The sequence below is a fragment of the Nelumbo nucifera genome, chromosome 2 (genome assembly GCF_055504915.1).
Source record: "Nelumbo nucifera cultivar China Antique chromosome 2, China Antique-T2T, whole genome shotgun sequence".
Taxonomy (NCBI): domain Eukaryota; kingdom Viridiplantae; phylum Streptophyta; class Magnoliopsida; order Proteales; family Nelumbonaceae; genus Nelumbo; species Nelumbo nucifera.
The window spans coordinates 59040842-59062029 of NC_142650.1; the positions used below are offsets into that span (position 1 = coordinate 59040842).

The 21188-nt window shown below is 37.4% G+C and overlaps 1 protein-coding gene across 2 annotated transcripts; it reads left to right on the forward strand.

Moving 5' to 3' along the window:
• Positions 1-5722: 5722 nt before the first annotated feature.
• On the forward strand, positions 5723-20304 carry LOC104612532 (3-phosphoinositide-dependent protein kinase 2-like). 2 transcript variants are annotated; one of them, XM_010279973.3, is made up of 11 exons: positions 5723-6454; positions 9335-9515; positions 9700-9752; positions 9852-9953; positions 10032-10140; positions 10221-10299; positions 10402-10567; positions 18753-18887; positions 18995-19140; positions 19490-19712; positions 19789-20304. In XM_010279973.3, the coding sequence occupies exons 1-11, from the start codon at positions 6254-6256 to the stop codon at positions 19873-19875; spliced, it is 1482 nt and encodes a 493-aa protein (XP_010278275.1). In that variant the 5' UTR covers positions 5723-6253; the 3' UTR covers positions 19876-20304. The 2 variants fall into 2 exon arrangements, with proteins under 2 accessions (XP_010278275.1, XP_010278276.1); XM_010279974.3 differs by having other exon boundaries at positions 19792-20304.
• Positions 20305-21188: the final 884 nt, after the last annotated feature.

The following is a 21188-nucleotide window of genomic DNA, read 5'->3' on the forward strand; positions in this document are numbered from 1 at the left end:
TAATTCTTATATAAAATAATTAAATATTTATATAATTTATATATATGATAATTAAATTATAAATAATTGATATATTTATATACTTTATATAAATAAAATATTTATTTTATATGTTTATTAATTACTTAAAATAATTAATTGGTCGAATTCAAATATTAATTTCCAATATCCATCGAAAATCGAATTGAATTTGGATATCAATTTTTTTAATTGGATTCGAATTCGGATATTATCTGATTCCATTCGAATTCCATCCGTTTACACCCCTATTACCCTTTCATATTATCTAGGATGATAATATGAAAGTATCAAAGTGGCCTAGGTGGTAAGGTCTCCGGCTGGTTGTAGCGGATTAATTCCCACCTTCACCTGGATTGGTTTGTAATGATAAAAACAAAAACACTTTTTTGAAAGGTAACAAAAACACCTTGAATGCCTTGTTAGCATGATTCTGGATCTACAGTTCACACTGCTGTGTAATGGGCTATTTAACTAATCACAAGTGGACAAGCCAGTGTTTCCCGTGTTTCTGTGTACACGAGTCAGTGTTATATATATATAAAACATTGGCATGTTCATTTGTGATTGGTTACATAGCCCATTATGCACAGCTGTGCGAGCAGTGTGAATGCATTAGGCATGAATCCAGCCATACCAAACACCTTTTGAATGGAGAAATAGAGGCTAAGCAAAGTCATATGATAGTGTACCAAAAAGAAAATTTTATGTTTGGGGAGATCAAATCAGCCCCCCCATATCAAATCAGCCCCCCCATAAAGTCCCACAGCATATTTCTGCGGTGTATTGGGAGCATCTCCAGATGAAGACATCATCATTTCTGGTAATATCATGGGGAGATGTTCCCATACACGGTGGGGATGTGTTGTGGGGGCTGATTTGAACTCATGTTTGGGAGTATGATTGTAAATACAGAGAGGAAAAAGAAATGTTGGAACAGAATGAAAAGGAGAGTGAACTCTCTTTTATAGTTGGCAAGTTCTTGAAAGTAAAATTCTATCTATTCAATACTCCGCTAGTTTTGTATTTATTAAATATTATTCAGAAGAGGGTTCAAGTCTAAGAGCAGCCACTTTGTGAGAGAAAAAAAAAGGTTAGGTCTATATCCAATCCACCCCTGCGAGACCCCAGATGGCCGGCACAGACATTGGGTCATGGCCTTTTTTTCGGTTTAGAAGGGGGAATGCTAGAGATCAAGACAATCAAGTGTGGAGCCTCTACGTTCGGAGGGGGTGGCGCCACCCCCTCCTTATTTGGAAGACAATGTTAACATTTTGCAGTCAAATGTGGAGAAAACATAATGCAAAGTTAATGGTTGCTAACCTTGGCTCTGCCCAATTTTACATATCAACTTTTGGCTCTGAGTAATTGCTAACTATAGCCAGGTTATTGGTTGGCTTGCATGAATCATGATAGGTTGAGATGAAGACCAAGAGAAGTTCTAACTGCTCACCTTATTTTGCTTACAGGGTCATCCTATTGATGGAGAGTTGGCATTGTATTGCTTCAACCCAATGCTAAGACCCTCTGGTCGGCCTAAAAGATGGAACCAGCCTCATACTGGATTTTTCTACCAATGCTTATTGGTCCAGAGATGGTCCATGTTGGGTTAATATGCCATTTGATCAAATATCTTTCCCCTAACAAACAGTAAAGAAAATGTCTGATTCTGATCCACAAAAGCCTGGCCTCATTAAAATCAACTGGGCTAGATTATTGGGTTAACAGGTCTAACTGGAAATATCCAAAGATGTGTCTGGACCTGCTTGGATGTCCTCCATGACTCTATCTATGATTTATTTATTCTGTTTTTTTTATCAGCACAACTTATCCAATCAAGCGTTTGTTCATAGATTTCTAGTGGAAGTCTGAAACACTAATTACAGAAGGAACTAGCATGGGCTGTCGACCTTCCTCATTTTCTGCCCAGGTTCACTTCATATGTGTTTCTATTATTAAAATTGTTACTTCAATAAGGAAATAATTTGTGGGGTTGGCAAATTGTTGTAGCTGTTGCCATCTTTTCCAAAGGGAGCAGCTCTGTAGGCAAAGCCCACAATGCCAGAAGCTTCATGAAATGTTAGCTCTACAGCCTACTGGCATTAAACCCATGTAAAGGCAATCCAAGCATATGATGATAATGCTGCCATTGTTCTCTTTATTAGTTCTTGGCAACAGAATTTGAGAGGGTCATGGCTCAAGATGCAATGATGCAGCCTTAGGCCAATGAGAATCAACCTAGTTACATTGGAAAAGAGGGAACTTTGGAAAGGCTTCGGGCAGTAGATAACAAAGCTGCTCCATACCCATGTTTGAGAGAATCTTATACTTAACATGTTATTGTAACATGGTTGACATTACCCAATGCTGGTCTTGGCTGGATATCTAGGGTTTTGCGCGAAGTGGCTGCTCTCCAACTCGAACCTGCATTCTCGTGCTCATCAGCCCGAGATTTTACCATGCACAAACTTCAATATTTTGGACTTCTTTTAAGCAAGTTGGCCAGGCAGATAAGAATTTCGCCACTTTGACCATGACCCTCTATCTACAAAGAGCTCTCTGGTCATTGATTCCTTCTTTCCATAAAGACCAGCAAAGGACAACAAAAAGCAATAGATTCCATATGATCGTTCCACTTCTACTGTACCCTTTAGTTGGCAGTAGTTGGAGGAGCATATCCAAGGCGTGCGGGGTCCTCTGCTCTTACTAAAGAGATGGCTGAAATGATGCCATACTTTTCAAATGAATTGCCAGAGAAAATGAAATGCCTCACCCATCCCCCTCCCCCCTCCCCCCTCTCTCTGTCTCACACACACACAGTTGGAGGCATATAAATCTACTACTTTGGTTTCAACCCAGCTGACATGTACTGTAAAAAAAGAATTTTTCAAACTTCTAGACCAGGCATCTTGTCCCTTGTTCTTACTTCTTAGAAAAACAAATGAAAACAAATGAATGTTCTTTGCAGTTGGATTCAAGGTTTAAAGTATTGACACGCACAATACGCGTTGTGTATCCCACGGTTGGAAGGGTGATATTCTTAGATTAAAATTTTTTTAAATTTCAAGAATTGAGCCAAGACATCTCTAGGAAGCGTATTAACCTTCAAAATTGGCCACACATTTAGCTATGGATACTTCGAACCTCAATTGGATTCAATCCCTACAAGCATGGGAAGCCCACCTAGAAAATGCACAACCACCAAGCAAAGCAGTAAAATTGACAACCAAAGTAATGTAGCCCCTCAAAAGGAAAAAGTAACTTGGTCCAGAACTGGAATTTTCAATTCTGTGCGTCTCCAGGTTCCATCCTCTGGATTTTTTTTTCATCATAGTAGAATTTGCAAAAGAGGTGATTTTTTAACACCTCTGAATTGAAATTATATGGAATTGAGGCAGGGAATCCAATTCAAGTTCAGTTCAACTTTCACCAGGCAAATGCAGCGCCTAGAATCATAGAACCAAACAACTGAGCAGGTTGTGGTTCTTCATGTTACAATGAGTTCCAAACATTGAATTCATAAAATTTAAACGAAATATAATTACCCCAACACTAAAAACAATGCCTTCTCACTAAACATGGAATCCTCATTTATTGCTACTTAGTGTCTTTCAAAATTTTATGAATTTTGTAAATAGAAAAGCAGAAATTACAGATGCAACTATTATGATTTTAACTCATCTTTTTTTACTATGTATGGCTTTGTTTTGGCTCTACTTTTATCTGAAATCCAACTATACATAATCTTTTTGCCTTGCTGTATTTTTTAAATATAGGTATTTGGTAACCATGGTCACAACCAGGGACCAATCTAAAGGGGAGTTAAAGGGTGACTCCCCACAAATTTTTAGTTTAATTTCCTGTTTGGGGTTGTTTAGAAGAATCCTGTCCCACCATTGTGCTATATCAAGAGCATATGGACAAATTGATATCAATTCCTATTCAAGGTTCAAAGTATTGATACATGCAAATCAAACAACTGAAACTCTAATTTTTTTTTTCTTTTTCATTCTGACATGTTATAGGGGTTAATGTCACACCACAAATTATCATTCAAGACATTTAAACCCAGTCAATTCTCAATATATAATATATGGATGTCCCTTAAAAACTATATATTGTTATATATATATATATATATATATATATATATATAATGATATGCAATGATACATTTAAACCTATTCATATATATAGCCTTCATATGATTGTAATATGTTCCAAGCTCTTGTTCTTCTTTTTCTTTATTGTCATCAATTCAATAATTGAGACAAGGAGTTTTTTTCTACCATCAATTCAATAATTGTCAACCAGTCTGATGAATATGAACAATTGAATATTTCTATATGAAAGACAACTTAGTTACTGATAGAAAAGATATTATTCTCCATTTTTTACCAAAGGAAAGACCTTTTCTCTTTTCTGGGGTATTATTAGAAATCTAAAGCTTCAAAGGTCCAATACATGGTAAAGCTGACTTGAATTGGACAATCTGACACCTTGTCAATCCAAAGGATCTTTGGATTGATAGATGATATACATTGGCCACACCATCTTTCACACTGTTAGAATACAAGTCAATGGGTGAAAAGAATTCCAACTTAAACCATTTAGGAAACCTCTTCCCTTTTAACTTTACTTTTTCCAAACACTCATGTCACCTGGCCAAAAGATCTTGGTGACATAAGATAAGTTCCAACCTGAAAGCTCCTTGCTACTCCCCCAACCCCAACCCCCCTCTCTCTCCATATATATATATATATATATATATATATATATATATATATATATATATATATATATATATATATTATATAAAGAAAGAAAGAAAAAATATTAACAGCATGTCTGATAACCTTATTAAACAACTTTTCTCTAGTAGATGCATCCTACTTGAATAATGATTTGCTTGGATTGGATGTTTAATATGTCTACCCTTGAATAAGTCTGGATGGCTGGACAGTGGATATGACCTACATGTATAAAAAGTAGATAAAGAGTGGGGATGGACAAGTAGTAGCCATCACCACTCACCTTAGCATAATATGCATCTTCTTGCTAAAATACACATGAGGGATAGGACAAATACAGAGGTGACCGTTGTGGGATTCATCCAATACAAAATGTACATAAAGCGGATTTACTATATCCCACCTCAAAGAATGAATAATTACCGATTAGTCTCTCTCTTTGTGGACAGAAATCAGTGAGAAAAATTCGTATTCCTACCCCCTTCTACTTCACAATCTTATCTTGGAGGCCCTCTAATTTTAGAAAATATTATCATTTTTCTAAAAAAATAATAACACATACTAATAATAATAATAATATTATTATTAAAAAATGTTTGGTTTTATTTCTTCCCTCTCTCTCATCCGTACAACTTTGTTCAATTTCTGAGAATGGAGAATGGATGGAAGCATTAGATGCTGTTTGGAGGATATCCCAATAATCAGCATCAAAAAAGGTTTTTAGGGTTTGTGAAAATGACCCACCTATCACTCAAATATATGGGCTCTTCTTCTCCAATGTCCATCTCCCACCATCCAACATCCATCTCAATAATCAATATTCATCCCTTTTTCATTAATTTTCTTAATTTATTCATTTATTATTATTTTATTATATCTGTTATTTAACAAAGTAATATTCCATATTATAATATTGGTTAGTATTGTATAAGGGGAGCATCAGAACCAATGTCTGGATTGAGATTGTATTGTATTTAGATTCATTGGATAAGAGGAAAGGAGTGAAGGATAGAAAGAAAACACACCCATTATTAATAGAAGGTCAAATCAACATTAATTTTCCAATTCTCCAGGTGGGTTGTTGTTCTTCGTCTGCAGCTGTTTTGTTTTGGTGGAGATTGGATTGGAAGAAAAACAAAGGAGGAAAGCAGGAGAGAAAGAAACAAAGAAAGTAAAGGCTGAGAGGTGGTCAGATGGAACCGTCGCTTTATTACCGCTTTATCAGATTGGCAAAGAAGGGAATCTGATGGGTTATTTGGGTTCTCGTTGACCGTCTTCCCTTCGTTGGAGGCCGTGTTTTGATTTGTTAACAGCAGCAACAGCTGCAACGCTACCACCCCTTGACACTCTTCTCTCTGTTTCTCTCTCATTCTTCATTTCTTCTGTCGTCTTGTTTCAAGAGATTGCTGCTGGGAGAGAAAGTGAGAATTTGATGCTAGAGGTAGTATATAGAGTGGGAGAGTGTCTGTGGAAGAAAGCGAAGGATGGCAGAGATGGTTGAGGGTGAGGGTGAAGGTGAAGGAATTGGAGAAATGGAGAAAGATGTCGACTCTAAGCTTCGCATTCAGAACAACAATGTAGGCGTCCCGCGATCTAAAAGTTTTGCTTTCAGAGCCCCTCAAGAGCAATTTACCATTAAAGACTTCGAATTGGGCAAGATCTATGGCGTCGGTTCCTATTCTAAGGTCCTTCCTCTTCTTCTTCCCCTTCATTTCTTTTTCATTTTTCCTCCATTGTTCCTTCTGTCCTAGTTTTTGGGCAATGATGGTAATCGTATTCTTTCGATGAATGTGGTATTGGGTGTTTTTTTCCTGAACGGTTATCTTCTTTATCAAACAATTTCTAGGCCTTTCTGGTCTTTAATGGGACCTGTTTTTCATTTGTCATTGATGAGCTTAGAGTTTATCGAAGCTTGAATGTTTGAGATGCCTACTTGAAGAGACAAAAAATGGAAATCTTTCTTGATGGGTCCTCTCTATTTTTTCCACCTAAATTGGTTTGAAGGGCCCTGTTTTATGAAATAATTGCAGCGAATTTGGAAAAAAAATCATCTTTTCTATTGGACGAAGAAGGCTAAGGTGATGGTTCATGAAAGCAATAATCCATGTCGATTATATCTAACAAGTTAGAATGCTTTTGAAGATTCCACTTTGAACAGGCGATATTTCACATACAACAAGGAGCTGTGGGGAATCAAGAAGAAACTCTTATTAAATTCAATACTTGTTGTCTTCCAGGTGGCATTGAGGGTTTGTCTGATGTTATTGGTATTTTCCAATAAAAAATGACGAATGGATGGTGAGCAGGAGGGAAAATCTATTCTATATACACCTTCTGTATGGTTTCAATTGAATGATTTATTTTGCATAATATTTCCTTTCCCATCTTTCTAGCATTTGAATTATACCTTCCTAGTAATTGTTGGAGCTAAGGTTAATGTCCAAGAATGGAACAAATAAAATGATTTAGTTCAATTTATTTTCTGCCCATGATTTATGGGAATGAAATTGTTGTTGGTAACTGTAAAGTAGAGAGTTAAGAGAGGACTTCAATGCAATCATGGTGTACAACTTTCTTAGACTACCATTAATGAAATCCTTTTGCTGATAAAAAAAAAGAACTTTCTTAGACTATCTATGATTTAGCATAATTTCTTTCTCTGCTCATAATATATGAAAATAAAATTGTTGCTGATAGCTTCAGTAGAGGGTTAAGATGGGACTTCAATACAGGCATGAGATCCAACTTTCCTAGGCTTTACTAAATTAGCTACCTAAATGCCGTTTTGATGGTTTGAACATGCGCTTCTTTTGTTTTTGAGGAAGCCTCTCCTTTTTGATCATGAGAGTTTGGCAAAGGTTTTAATGACGACTGCCAACCTGATGCAACCCTCCTCCTTTATTTGGGCTTGGGACCAGTGGTGTAAGACAAGCTCAAACTGGTATAGTTAGCCTCTCCTTGTAATCTGTCACCAGGAGAGAGATCTGCACCCACTTGATCTGTGGCCCTTGATGATGTTTTATGAGGTTTGCGTAGTAAATTTTATTATTGTCATTGTTCCAACCATCATTGCAGTTGTTGGTATTCTTATTTGTTTTATAATTCATTATTATTTTTGGGATGGGGTTCAATATCATAGAATTTTAAAAATTTCTAAGTTTCTTTTCAGTCCTTCGAAATTTCTTCATTTTGACCATTAATAACTTGTCTGACAAAATTTTTATGGTATATGAGAATTTGGGATTTTGTTTCAGATTTGTACTTCCTTGTTTTGGGAGTGATAATTAAACTGAGCTTCAAGCTTAACTGTACTTGTTTTGGGAGTGCATAAAAATTATTGACAATTAAATATATTTTATTTGTTCTTAATCCCGATTTTCTAGTTTCTAATCACATCCTTTTTCTTTCCCTGAGCAAATGTGGTGATACATAAGAAGGGTGTGGCAGAGATTACTAGATTAGAGTCTTGAGATGGATGAGTTGTAAGGCCAGGTGAAAAACTAAAATGCTTGCATCAGGGTGATTGGCGAACTTAGGATGGTGGCAGAATAAGGGAATGCTTACTGAGATGGTTTTGCAATTGGAAGATAAAAACCAATGAATCTTCAAATCTGTAGTTATTTGGTATAATTGAATGTCCTAATTAGTCAAGTGAAAGCCAAAAAGGACTTGGTTCATGTAGTGCAAAATGTTTGGCAGATAATTCTTTTAAATATGAAATGCTGTAGATAGAGCACAATGGAGGTATGGATTGATGCTACCAAGCCAAAATAGGTGCCTAATTTAGATAATAATGATGAAATGACATTTTCTATTTGACAATATATTATTGCATATATTTATCAAAAAAATATATTGTTGCATGCACAATTTGGCAATGAATTAAATATCATTGATTGCTAATCGTCAGACCCTTCCCGAGGTTCACTTTTATCTTCCCCAGCATTTTCCACCTGGGTGAGTTCATCTTCATTCTGTTGGATGGCCTTTAGTTTCTTAATGTTGACCAAGAATTGATATTTTTCTCTTTTACCCACTGGAAAATACTTTTTTTATCAGTGACTACTGGAAAATTTTTAATTGTTTATTTCTTTGGAAAGGGACATTCTTTTAAGGACTTACCTATCCAAATTGTCCATATTATGAGTTCATTTTGATGCATATAAATCAGTTAGCCCATTGTTAGTAAGCACTCCTTTAGTGGACTCCCTGATTTACTGGAGTACCCTGTCTTCCCCTTCCACGTCCCACCATTCTGTTCTATTCCATTCTATACATGTTCTATCCTAATATTATTACATGTGATTATTTTGTACTTTGCTTTTTTTCTTATTTCATCTTGAGAAGCTTTAATAGTATAACAGCTATTTTCATATCAAAGGATTGATTAGAATAAAAGCTAAGCCTCAGTTTATGCTGGACTACATCTAAGAAACATGTCATTATTTGGACCGTTAGCAGCAAAATAGATGCATGAATTGAAGTAACCAATTATGTCTTGTTTTTGTATATTGTAATTTTCTCATCCTTTATTGTTCTCTAAGTATTGAAAAGTTTTACATCAGGTTGTGAGGGCAAAGAAGAAGGACACAGGAAATATATATGCTTTGAAGATTATGGACAAAAAATTCATAACAAAAGAAAATAAAACTTCGTATGTGAAATTGGAGCGCATTGTACTTGATCAATTGGATCATCCAGGCATTGTCCGACTATTTTTCACATTCCAAGACTCCTTTTCTCTATGTAGGTATTCTGGTTCTTCCATCCTATATATTTTATCTTCTCCATGCTCACTTTGCATCTTTTCTTTTCTTTGTGGACCATTGCTCTTGTTTCATGTGGTACCTTAGATTGTTTAATTTGTTATCTCCTTTCTTGTGCTGTTTTATTTGTTATCTGATCTGGTTCTAATTATTATATTTTGAAGACATGGCACTTGAATCTTGTGAAGGTGGAGAACTTTTTGACCAAATAACTAGGGTAAGTAAATTTTAAATTTTCTGGAGCTTATGGTTCTTCTAGCACTATATTTCCTGCTAGAAATGTCATTTTTTGGTGCTAATCAATGCATGAATGCAGAAAGGTCGTCTGTCAGAAAATGAAGCTCGCTTCTATGCAGCAGAAGTTGTAGATGCTCTTGAATATATTCATGGTGTAGGATTGATCCATCGGGATATTAAGGTACATCTAATTACATGTGCTGCTGTGCATTCTGTTCCATTGGCATGCCAAACACAGTAATAATTTCTTTATTGGCAGCCAGAGAACTTGCTGCTTACTACAGAAGGACACATAAAAATTGCTGATTTTGGTAGCGTAAAGCCAATGCAGGATAGCAAAATTACAGTCCTTCCAAATGCATCCTCAGGTAAAGTTATTGTAGTGTCCTAAAGAACAGGAGAGATTTCTTTGCTGAGAAGGTCCAATAATAGTTTACTTCCCCCCCAGATGATAAAGCTTGCACATTTGTGGGAACAGCTGCATATGTTCCACCAGAAGTCCTTAATTCTTCTCCTGCAACTTTTGGGTAAGGGGCATTTCTAGATCTGGAGATGCATATCAGATAATTGTTTCATCGTGGCAAATTGGATGGACCTTTTCATAATACCATTTGTTAATCCTGTAACAGAAACGACCTTTGGGCACTTGGATGTACCTTGTATCAAATGCTTTCAGGAACTTCTCCATTCAAGGATGCCAGTGAATGGCTCATATTTCAAAGAATCATAGCCAGAGATATTAGATTTCCAGATTACTTCTCTGCTGAAGCTAAAGACCTTATTGATAAGCTTCTGGTAAGCTAAAAGCATTTGTGGGTTAGACGTTTTATAGTATGAGATTGTTTAGATACACATTTTATTGTTTTTAAAAATACAACTTTTCGTTTCTGTCTACCTTCTGTTCTTTTGGTTTGAAGTATGCAGTCCAAATTGTCTTGACCTTCCTTTCATCTCTCTCTCTCTCTATCTCTCTCCAAGTCTTAACCAAAACTTGTATTCATATTTTGGTCAGTCAATAACCATTTTCAGATTATCTTTAATGTTTTACTAATTTTAATATTTAAAAGATGAGAAACATTGATTGTAAACTGTTATCTTCTTATTAACTTTCATGTTTTCATGAAACCTTTTTCCCTGTACTACTTTCCCGGAATTTTTTATATAAACCAATTGATGTGTACACAATATCCAGTATAAATAAAATATGCAATTTATTCTCAACTTCTTGGCAATTTCTTCATCATTCTCCATCTACATGAGGCTAGCAAACATATTAAGCATTGAAGTTCCTGCCTTCTGGATGTTAGCAATCTGTCTGACATTAACAGTGCAGAGGAGAAATATTTATTAAAAGAACAGAGGATAAACCCAACTGAAGTAAACTTAATAAAAGCTTCATCAGAAGAATAGGATAAGCTAAATTACTAAAATTCCTTTATTTGATGCTTCTTTTGATGGTTGAATGCATAGATGATTTTCTTTAATCCTCTTTTACCATTATATAATTAATTGTTTTTTGTGGGACTATATTAATTAATAAAAAATTCATGATTGCATTTCAAAATGTTTCTAGTCTATGGTTTGTTGATTAATAATTGAGAGTTTTCCAATTTTTTTTTTTGAACGATCACAAAAAAAATCATTAAAAATAAAAGGATAATACATAAGGAAGGTGATAAAAAATCACCTGAGAGAAAGAAGGCACCACCTAAACCTAAATTGAATTACAGCAGGACACAAATACAAAATCTAAACCAAAAGCAGCTGCCCCTAGTCCTCCCCCTCAAACACTTCCTCCTGCCCATCATCATCTTCATTCCAAATTTCTCCTCCTTCACCTACTACAATTTTCCTCATTCGTTCTTCCTTTCTACTACTCTCAAACTCGTCAAATGCTTTTCTATCAAAATCCTCGCCACCCCCCCCCCCCCAAAAAAAAAAGCCAAGCTTTTACCGATCCTAATGTCTCTTTCAACAATTTTCTTAATGTCCAAACTTCCATTCCTTTCCACCTTTTGTAAATTTATGTCAACAGCTTCACATCATTCCTAACCATAATTATATTTTCCTCTTGAACCGTGTCAATCCTTTGAGTTCCTGAGAGAAAGAACACCCCTATGGCCTGCATCTTCGACTATCTCCTCATCTATAGCACCTCCAATAGCTTCGATATTCTCTTTCTTATCATCTGCCTTCCTGGCTTCCTTCACTCCCCCCAACCCAGGCTCCACTCCAAAAACCTTCTTTGCATCAAAAGAGAAGTTTGAGGGCAAAGTAGAATCACAATCTTTGGTCGACCTAACCTCCATCTGGGTACTAGATGAAACAGGATCATCTTTTTCAGCACAAGCTTGATCACAAGAACATAGAGAAAAATCGAGCGGAGCATTGCTTTGAGCCTTCTTAAGATCAGCAAACTCCTCCCCATTTAACCAAACAACCTTCTTCTTTCTTGACTTGCTGAATTTGAAAAACACTCAAACCCAGCTCTCCCCTTCTCTTTGCACCTTGCACAAGCCAGATAGAGATGGCAATTTGACCCGTCCCCACGGGCCCCGCTCTACCCTACCTCGGTTGGGGCGGGTGTTTTTGACTATTGATCGGGGTTCACAAAACTCTAGGGATCGGGGATGGGACGGGGATGGTATTTGTCCATCCCACCCCAACGTTGGCCCTGAACCCGCCTCGACTGTATTATGTAACATAGTACATATATAACTATTAATATATGTTATATTATATTATAATATTATATATTATATTATACCATATAATATTGTATAATATAAAATAGTTCTAGATAGGTTTCAAAAAAATAAAAAATAAATAAATTTATAAGTATGCAAGTAGGAATGAACGGGGCAGAATGGGGCAAATTCAGAGATCCTCGTTCCCCGCGAGGACAAGGATGGGGTTAGAATTTCTTGCCTCGCCAAGGTTTGGGACGAGGCATTTGAGTTTGGGGTTGGGGACGGGGCAGGCAAAACCCAACCCCACCCTGTTCCATTGCCATTCCTAAAACCAGATCTGTTCGAGATCCCAAACCTTTTGGGCTTAAGACATTTGAAAGATAAACCATTTTTTCTTGTTTACTTATAACTTAACCAACCAGTTCCTTCTAACCTCTGTGGACCCCTTCCTCGAGAAATGGCCCCCCTCAAACCTCCGGCCGGACTTGTGGCCCAACTTAATTTATGGGTACAATTTTCGAACAAACTCCCAACTCCAAATCCTCCCTTTTCTTCGATTGACAATCCATGTTTCCCACTGGAATGCACACCACATCAGAACAGTTATCGATTAAAACATTAGGGCCACCCTTTCATCTTACATCAAACGGGCCCCACTCCCTCCATTAGGCTTTGAGACTCTGCAGTCTTCATTTACTCCTAAAACCATCAAACCACCCCCATTGACATGAAAATTTTCAATTCCAGACCTGCCTTCATCTTGAACCTCTGTTTCCTCCTCGAGCTAACCTTTTGTCTCCCTGGATTTCTCCACAGAAGGACTAACATATCTCACTGCCCACATCCCTCCACAAACCCAAGCTTTCAACCCACCTCAGTGGGTAAGATCCTTCCACCACAACACTTACGCCGTACAACTTCCAGCAAAGTGAAGGGACAAGGACGAAGGAACTGAATGAATCTCTTTCACTTCCACTAGGATGTGCACAAGAACTAGATTTTTTTTTTTGATAAGTGAGAAAAGTTTTATTAATTCAAATAACAAAAATACAATCAGCCTAGGAGGAGGCACGAGATGTTACCTCCCCCGAGGACTGAACCATATACACTAAACATGCCCAAGCCTGAAACACAATTACAAAGTAGCCCAAAACAGATCTCCCCTTGACACCCCTTGCTTGGCTAGAGAATCCGCCATTGCATTTGCTGATCTTCTGACCCACTGAAACCAGACAGTTATATTTCTTGTCATCCATTTAACTTTCTTTAATAGATCCCTGTAGCCCCAACAAGCTGTTTCTGGGCTAATCAGCCAGCCTACTACTACCTTGGAATCCCTTCTACTAACAAATTGTTCACTCCAATTTGACTGGCCATCTGTATACCTTGTACCGCTGCTAGTAGCTCTGCCCTTACAAAATCACCTTCACCCACTGGTCCTGAAAATAGAGACAACATATTGCTGTCTTTGTCTCTCAGAATCCCACCAATACCAGATGGCCTTGGGTTACCTTGGCAGCTGCCATCAAAATTCAATTTTACCACTCCATCTGGTGGGGGTTTCCATTCAACTTGTGAATTGATCTTGGTGGAGACTATAGAAGCCACTGCAGCCCAGTTTCTCCTTAAGTCTTCAAAGGAGTAATCTGCCAACAAATGTGAAGATTTTAACCATGAGATAGTCCTTGTCATATGCATTCCTTGATTTCAGCAAGATTTTTTTCCTGTTCTTGAAATATTCTAGCATTTTTCTCCTCTCTTAAAGTCCACAAGGTAGCAGCTCTGATACATTTCCGCATTAGCTTCCCTCTTTTTGTCAATCTCCCAAAAGCAGCCAGAGTAAACAGCAGCTTTATTTCAGAGGGCAAGTTCCACTTGCACCCAAATAAGGAAACAACCCAGTTCCAAATATTGGCAGCAAAGGAGCACGATATCAGCAAATGGTTACAGTCCTCACCCTTCACTTTACATAGAAAGCACCAATTTGGGAACAAACACATAAAAGGTTTCTTCTTTTGCAAGCTTTCCACAGTATTGATCTTACCATAATAGGTTTCCCAACAGAACACTGCTATTTTGGGGGGAATTTGTCTTGACCAAACCTCTTTAATAGAGAAGACCTGAGAGGAGGGGTTGGAGCAAAGGGCTTTAAAGAAAGAAGCACAAGTGAAGGAGCCAACCGGGGTTAGGGACCAGACTCTTTTATCCAGGTTAGGGGGGTCCAAACACACCGAATCTAGAAGCAACAACAGCTTTGAAACACAAAGAAATTCTTCATCCCTTAACCCTCTTTGAAACCCAAAATCCCAGTTTAAAGCCAAAGGGCAAACCGGGGGGGGGGGGGGGGGGGGAAGGACCATGAAATGGGTTTCTCTTTAAAAAGAGGGAGATGGAATAGGGAGAAGGGAAACGATCTTTTAGGGGTTGAGTGCTCACCCAAGTATCTTCCCAAAAAAGAATGGAGTTTCTAGAACAAGCATCATACCTTACAAAACTGAGGAATTTAGGGAGAATGCCAGAGATAGCCTTCCAAGGTGTTGTGAGCAAAGCCTTTCGGGATACCCCCACATCCCAACCTGATTCGGAACAGCCATGGATACTTTTCACTACTTCATGCCACAACCTCTACCTCTCTAGGGGCCACCTCCAAAGCCACTTACCCAAAAGAGCCTCATTCTTTCTCACCACATTCCCTAAGCCTAGGCCTCTTTCTTCTTTGCTCCGACACACCAGTGATCTTTTTTCTCTTCTCCCGGTTCCCATAAGAAATCCCTCATCAATTTTTCCAACCTCTTTGCCTCCCTTTTAGGAATTCTAAAGACTGACAAGAAGTATAAAGGCCCAAAACAAGCCAAATGGTTATTCCAGATATAATTTCCTGAGAGAAAATTTTGCATGTGTTTCTTGGTTCATATGGAAGAATAGAAATAATAAATGTTTTAATGGAGGTTTCAGTAATGTAGAGAATATCAGTGGCAGAGCTTTTGCTTACTGGAATGAAATTAAAGAAGTTTCTTCTTGCGTGGGTATCACTAACAGTAAAAGTTTAAATCTTGTTAAGTGGTATAGGCCCAAAGCTGATTGCATCAAAATCAACTTTGATGCTTCCTGTTTGATTAATGGCAATTGTGCTATTGGGTGTGTTGCTAGGAACCACCAAGGTTATGTCCTTGAGACCAAAGCGATTGGGATTGGTATCATGACGATCAACCTTGCGGAAGCGTGGGCTGCTTGGGAGGCTATCAACATCGCGATTAACTTCAGGGACCAGCAAATCACCATCAAAGGAGACTAAACTAGTTAAAGATTGTCTCAATGGTCGAGTCTCGCCCCCATGGAGATTAGCTAGTATCATTAGGGAATGCCAAAACCTTGTTGAGTTTTTTAACCTAAATATCAGATTCAAGCATATGTATCGGGAAGCAAATCAATTGGCTGATTGGTTAGCTCGTAAAGCTCTTAATAGTCGTGAGGATAGTAATGAGTTTAGGACTTGTGATTTTAATTTTATTTGTGATGCGGATGTAAGGGGAAAAGCTACCCCCAGGCTTTGTAGCTCACCTTTTTTCCATAAAAAAAGAAGTATAAAGGCAAGTTGGCTAAAGTTGCTTTAATCAAAGTAACTCTACCCCCCACGGAAATATAGTTTCTCTTCCAAGCTGCCAATCATTTTTCAAAATTTTCCACCACCGGGTTCTAGAACCTACTTTCCTTTGGATTTGCACCTAATGGAAGTCCTAGGTAGGATAGAGGCCACTGAGAGAAGGTGCATTCTAACAAGGCTGCTATAGACTCCATCTCCTCTCTATTCAAATGAACTCCTGCAATACAATTCTTCTCAAAATTTACCTTCAAATTTGAGGCCCTCTTAAAGTGAATTATTAAATCCTTCAAATTCCTTACCTCCATCAAGTCACAACCTTCACAAAAGGTTATTATGTCATCTACAAATTGGAGATGAGTTACTGAAACTCAATCTCTACCTATTCTCCACCCTCTTAGAGATCCGGCTCTATCTGCTTAAGAGAAGAGCCTACTAAAATTATCGGCAACTAAAATAAAAAGGAAAGGTGACATGGGATCACCTTGTCTCGGACCCCTACTAGCTGGGAAAAAATCATTAACTACCTCGTTGACTAGGATGGAATAATGGCAATTGGAAAGGCAACCGTTTATCCATTTGCACCATTTATCCCCAAACCTACTAGCTGGAAAAAAAAAATCTAGTGCACAACAACTAGATTCCGCCATGAAGCTGTTCTTGGGTCAACGAATCTGAATTTCCCACAAACATCTCCCACAGATTCAAAAGTCTGAAAATCATGCATGAAGGGAATTCCAAAGATGTTAATCCAAACCAAGCTTGAAGGACTGAGGTCTCTGATTGCACCTACCAAAGGGTTCCATCTCCCAACCCCAGAACATGAACCTGATTCTGTTCTCAACTCAGAATGTTGCTCTCTTCATCCTCACTACCAAAAGTAAAGTGAAAAAAGAAAAAAAAAAAAAGCCAGAGTTCAATTTTCTAATCTGAAACGCCGAATTTAGGCATCATTCTGCAGCTGCCCAATCCCTTGTGCACTCTACATTTGGATCAGAATTAACAAACCGGCCCACCAGGCTTCTCTCAAGCAACCTAGTGTGTTTGTGAACACAACCTAATGATTTCATGATCACTTCCTTCATCAGCGTCCAATGCTTTTGCCCGTTTGAAATCAGATTATGGGGAACTGACCATTGGAACCATCTCAAGCAACTTAGAACTGTTTGAAGATCAGATTCTGACTAGTAAATGCTAGAGATCATTGGAACCATCTCCCTCTTACAAGATGATTACTTGTCAGAATTTGGTTTCCATAAAAGCAAAGCATTGGATGCTGATGCAAGCATTGTAATGTTTGTAGCAGATCCAAAGTTGATATGTTTCAAATCTAAAACCCTTGATGCAAGCACTGGTTCTACTTAATCATTTTATTTTTTTTTTGGTATACTTATTTATTTTAGGGTAATTTACAGATAGCCACCCTGTATTTATGTGGTGGTAACACTTAGCCCCCCTCCCCCTCCTGGGCTATGGAGCTTCTAGATTCCAGAACTTTGTTCCCTGACCTCACAGGGTTTATGGTGAAAGTAAAATTACCAAATTTCCCATTCAAGATTCTATGGGCCAACCAGCAACAAACATCAAAATGATGAAAATAAGCATTCTAAAGCACAAATCATTCTCAAGGCATTCTCAAAATGAACTTTATTGAAAGAAAGTTGAGAGAAATATGTAAGAGTTCAAATTTTAGAAAAACTAAGTTAAAAGGGCAACATGGTTTTGTAAAATAACACAAGGGCAGCTTGGGGGTTTAGAAATGTTTAATGGAATATTCCATGAAGTCAACTAACAGAATGATAGGCAGAGGCAAAGTAGGTCTTTGTTGCAAAACAAAGTTCAGGGGACCAAGTGTCACTACCTCCTAAGTACAGGGTAGCTGTCTCTAATTTACCCTTTATTTTATATTGATCAGACAATATAAAAGGTTCATTTCTGTAGGACTAGTTAAGTATTTACAACTTTATAGTCAAGGATCTGAATGTCTTGGAGAACCAAAAACAATTTGAGTGCATCTTGTTTTCATGTGTACTAATGTATTCAATGATCCAAGCATGTGTCTTGGGTGCATGTATGCATCTAGGACTCAGATCTATCTGTCCTCGAAATCAAGATACAAGGACTTAGCTAAAACTAATCTGCCATTATTTTGTATCCAAAAAAGGAAGTATAAAAAAATAAGGTAATTAAAATCTGTTTGTAGCGTGACAATTAGAATCCTAAAATATGTGTATGAAAGCCTATACTTGATGAGGTTTAATGGGCATTCTTAGTTGAATTTTGTGTTCAACCTTCAACTTCTGAATGTAAATTTATTTTAACCAGATGACTCTAATTTATGTTGGGGGTGTCTCCAGGTAAATGGATATGTGTCTAATCCATCAAAACTTTGCACTAAGAAAATAGACACTTATTTAGTTGGTCCTATATACCCCATACCCAGACCATTGTTGTGTCATCTTCAACACACACACACTTGCCTGCTTGGATTAAAATAAAGAGTTCAGTTTCATATAAAAAGACCTAGAGAAATTTCTCTTCTGGTGAAACTGGAAATATACTTGTTGGGCACTGGCTAACTCATGTTTATTATGTTATAAGTTTCACTTTTTTTATCACTCGACCAAGATTACTTGTAGCATTGTCTGAATAGTTGTGCCTTCTAACTAGCCATGCAACTCTAATGCAGGATATGAATCCAAGCAAAAGACCAGGTGCTGGACCTGATGGTTATACTGCACTCAAGATGCATCCTTTTTTTGAGGGGATTGACTGGAAAAATTTAAGAGGGCAAACTCCTCCCAAACTTGCTTTGCAGTCCAGTGTATGATAATCTGTTTTTTGAATTGTTCTTATAAAAGGGATGCAGTTAGTTTATTAACATGTTTGCAAAAGAGAAATAAATTACCAAACATTTGTATGTGGTTGCAGGTGGCTGAGGCTAATAATGGCCAAGTATCTAAATGGAACCATTCACATGTTGGAGATAATGATGGGAGTGATAATGCTACATCATCTTCTGAAGCAACATCTCATGTGACTAGGCTTGCTTCAATTGACTCTTTTGATTCAAGATGGTATTTTAACAATCTGGTTGACTTTTTTCCTTGTGTTTGACATTAATCCTAATAAGAGTTAAAACATAGCCAAAAGAAATTAGATGTTTCTTGATGGAAGTATATGATCTATTGGAAGGGTATTGATCGCTAATATGAAGTCAGATCTATGAGATCTAGTGAATGAGTTCTAATTTTGTTGGTGGTATATCCACTATCATGCCATTAGAACTTCATCATCAACAAGATATGGACCCTTATAGTTGCCATCTCTTTGTTGTATCTTTCTTTCCTAAAGAAGTCAATTGATTAGTATTATCTTGTTATTACTATTATCTTTGATTGATCTGTTTATTTGTCATATTTACAGGCAACAGTTTCTTGATCCAGGCGAGTCTGTTATAATGATATCAATGGTTAAGAAAATACAGAAATTATCTAACAAGAAAGTTCAGCTTATCCTTACTGATAAACCCAAATTGATATATGTGGACCCAACAAAGTTGATGCTAAAAGGGAACATAATATGGTCTGACAACCCCAATGAACTAAGCATCCAAGTCTTGAGTTCTTCACATTTCAAGATTTGTACGGTATGCTCAACCTTCTCATTTTCTCTTCTTTCTGCATTTATTTGTGCTTTATCTGAATTAGATTTCTTCATGTCAGCAGCCAAAGAAGGTAATGTCATTTGAGGATCCAAAACAAAGGGCATGGCAATGGAAGAAAATAATTGAAGGCCTTCAAAACCGGTGATTCCTGACTTGTAATTTTCAAAAGATATTCTTTGGACATTTTGACGATATAAAGAAAGAGCATGAAGATCCCAAGGGATTGAATGTTTCAGAGAAGTACTTATTAGAAAGAATTGAATTGCATTCTGGAGGTGCAGACGCTCATTTTCCACCCACCATCTTGTCCTCTGGAACTGGGTATGGCTGGGCTGTCTCCCTTTCTTAACCTGGGCACGACCCTGCTTGTATGGTGGTATTTTGGCAAGCCTAACGCCTTGTGGAGGTCCCGTCCATTTAAGTACTTGTTTATTGTAGTAAAGAAAAAGACAGTATCCATAAATGGAAATTTCATTCCCTCGAGCACTGTACAAATTACAATATCTGAATATATATTATCTGCAGAGAGGAGCTTTGGGAGGAAGCTCTTCCTGGAGCTCCACTTTTCATTACAGTAATTGTCTAATTGACTTGGCCCCATTAATATCCAATTGGGTGAACATCTCATCTCACTAATCCAGTTCGTCTATGGCAGATTTACATCACCAGATGACTATCTAATGGGAAGATGATAACCCTTGTTTTCTTATAACTGTCCTATCTTCTAGAAAATGTATTTTTTATAGACTCTAATAAACTTAGCTTGCTCAATATGCTAAATCTCTGGTCTACAGTCATTCAGACTACTGGGATGGCATTGATTCTAGTTTATGTAGAGTAAATTAAAAAAAAAAAAAAAACACCGAACAGTCTGAATGTAAAATCTCAGTCCGGCAAGCATGAGATCATGTGTTCAACACTCAACAGTCTGAATGTAAAGGGTTAAAGAGGACATGACCCCATATGGCTGGGACCAACATTGGGTAATGGCCTCTTTTTTGAACAGTCTGAACGTGCAGTATTTAGATTAAAGCTGGAATGATAGTATCTTCCACCCTTCTCTTTTTGTTTTGTTCAAACTCTGAACTTGTTTGAATTGCACCATCACAGGCTATTATACCTAGTTCTTGTGGGATTTATTTCCGTGACTGTTAACTAAAAAGCCTTGTATTAATTCATTATTTCTAGTTCATATTTGCCGTCAAGGGGACATATTCCGATTCTAACGTGGCTGTCTTTGCTAAGGCTAATATTTTATGGAATTTGGAAAGATAGGACATATCTGGTTTGATAGAACTGGTTGCATGCTTGTTGCATAGCTTCTTTTCTCGGCAAGCAGTGGCAAAAGGTTGGTCCTAACCTCTAAACTTCCCATGTCAGCAGTCACAACAGAATGGCTATGGCTGCCGGATTTCAGTGGTAAAACGTCATATTTGAAGCTTCAACTCTAAATGGAAT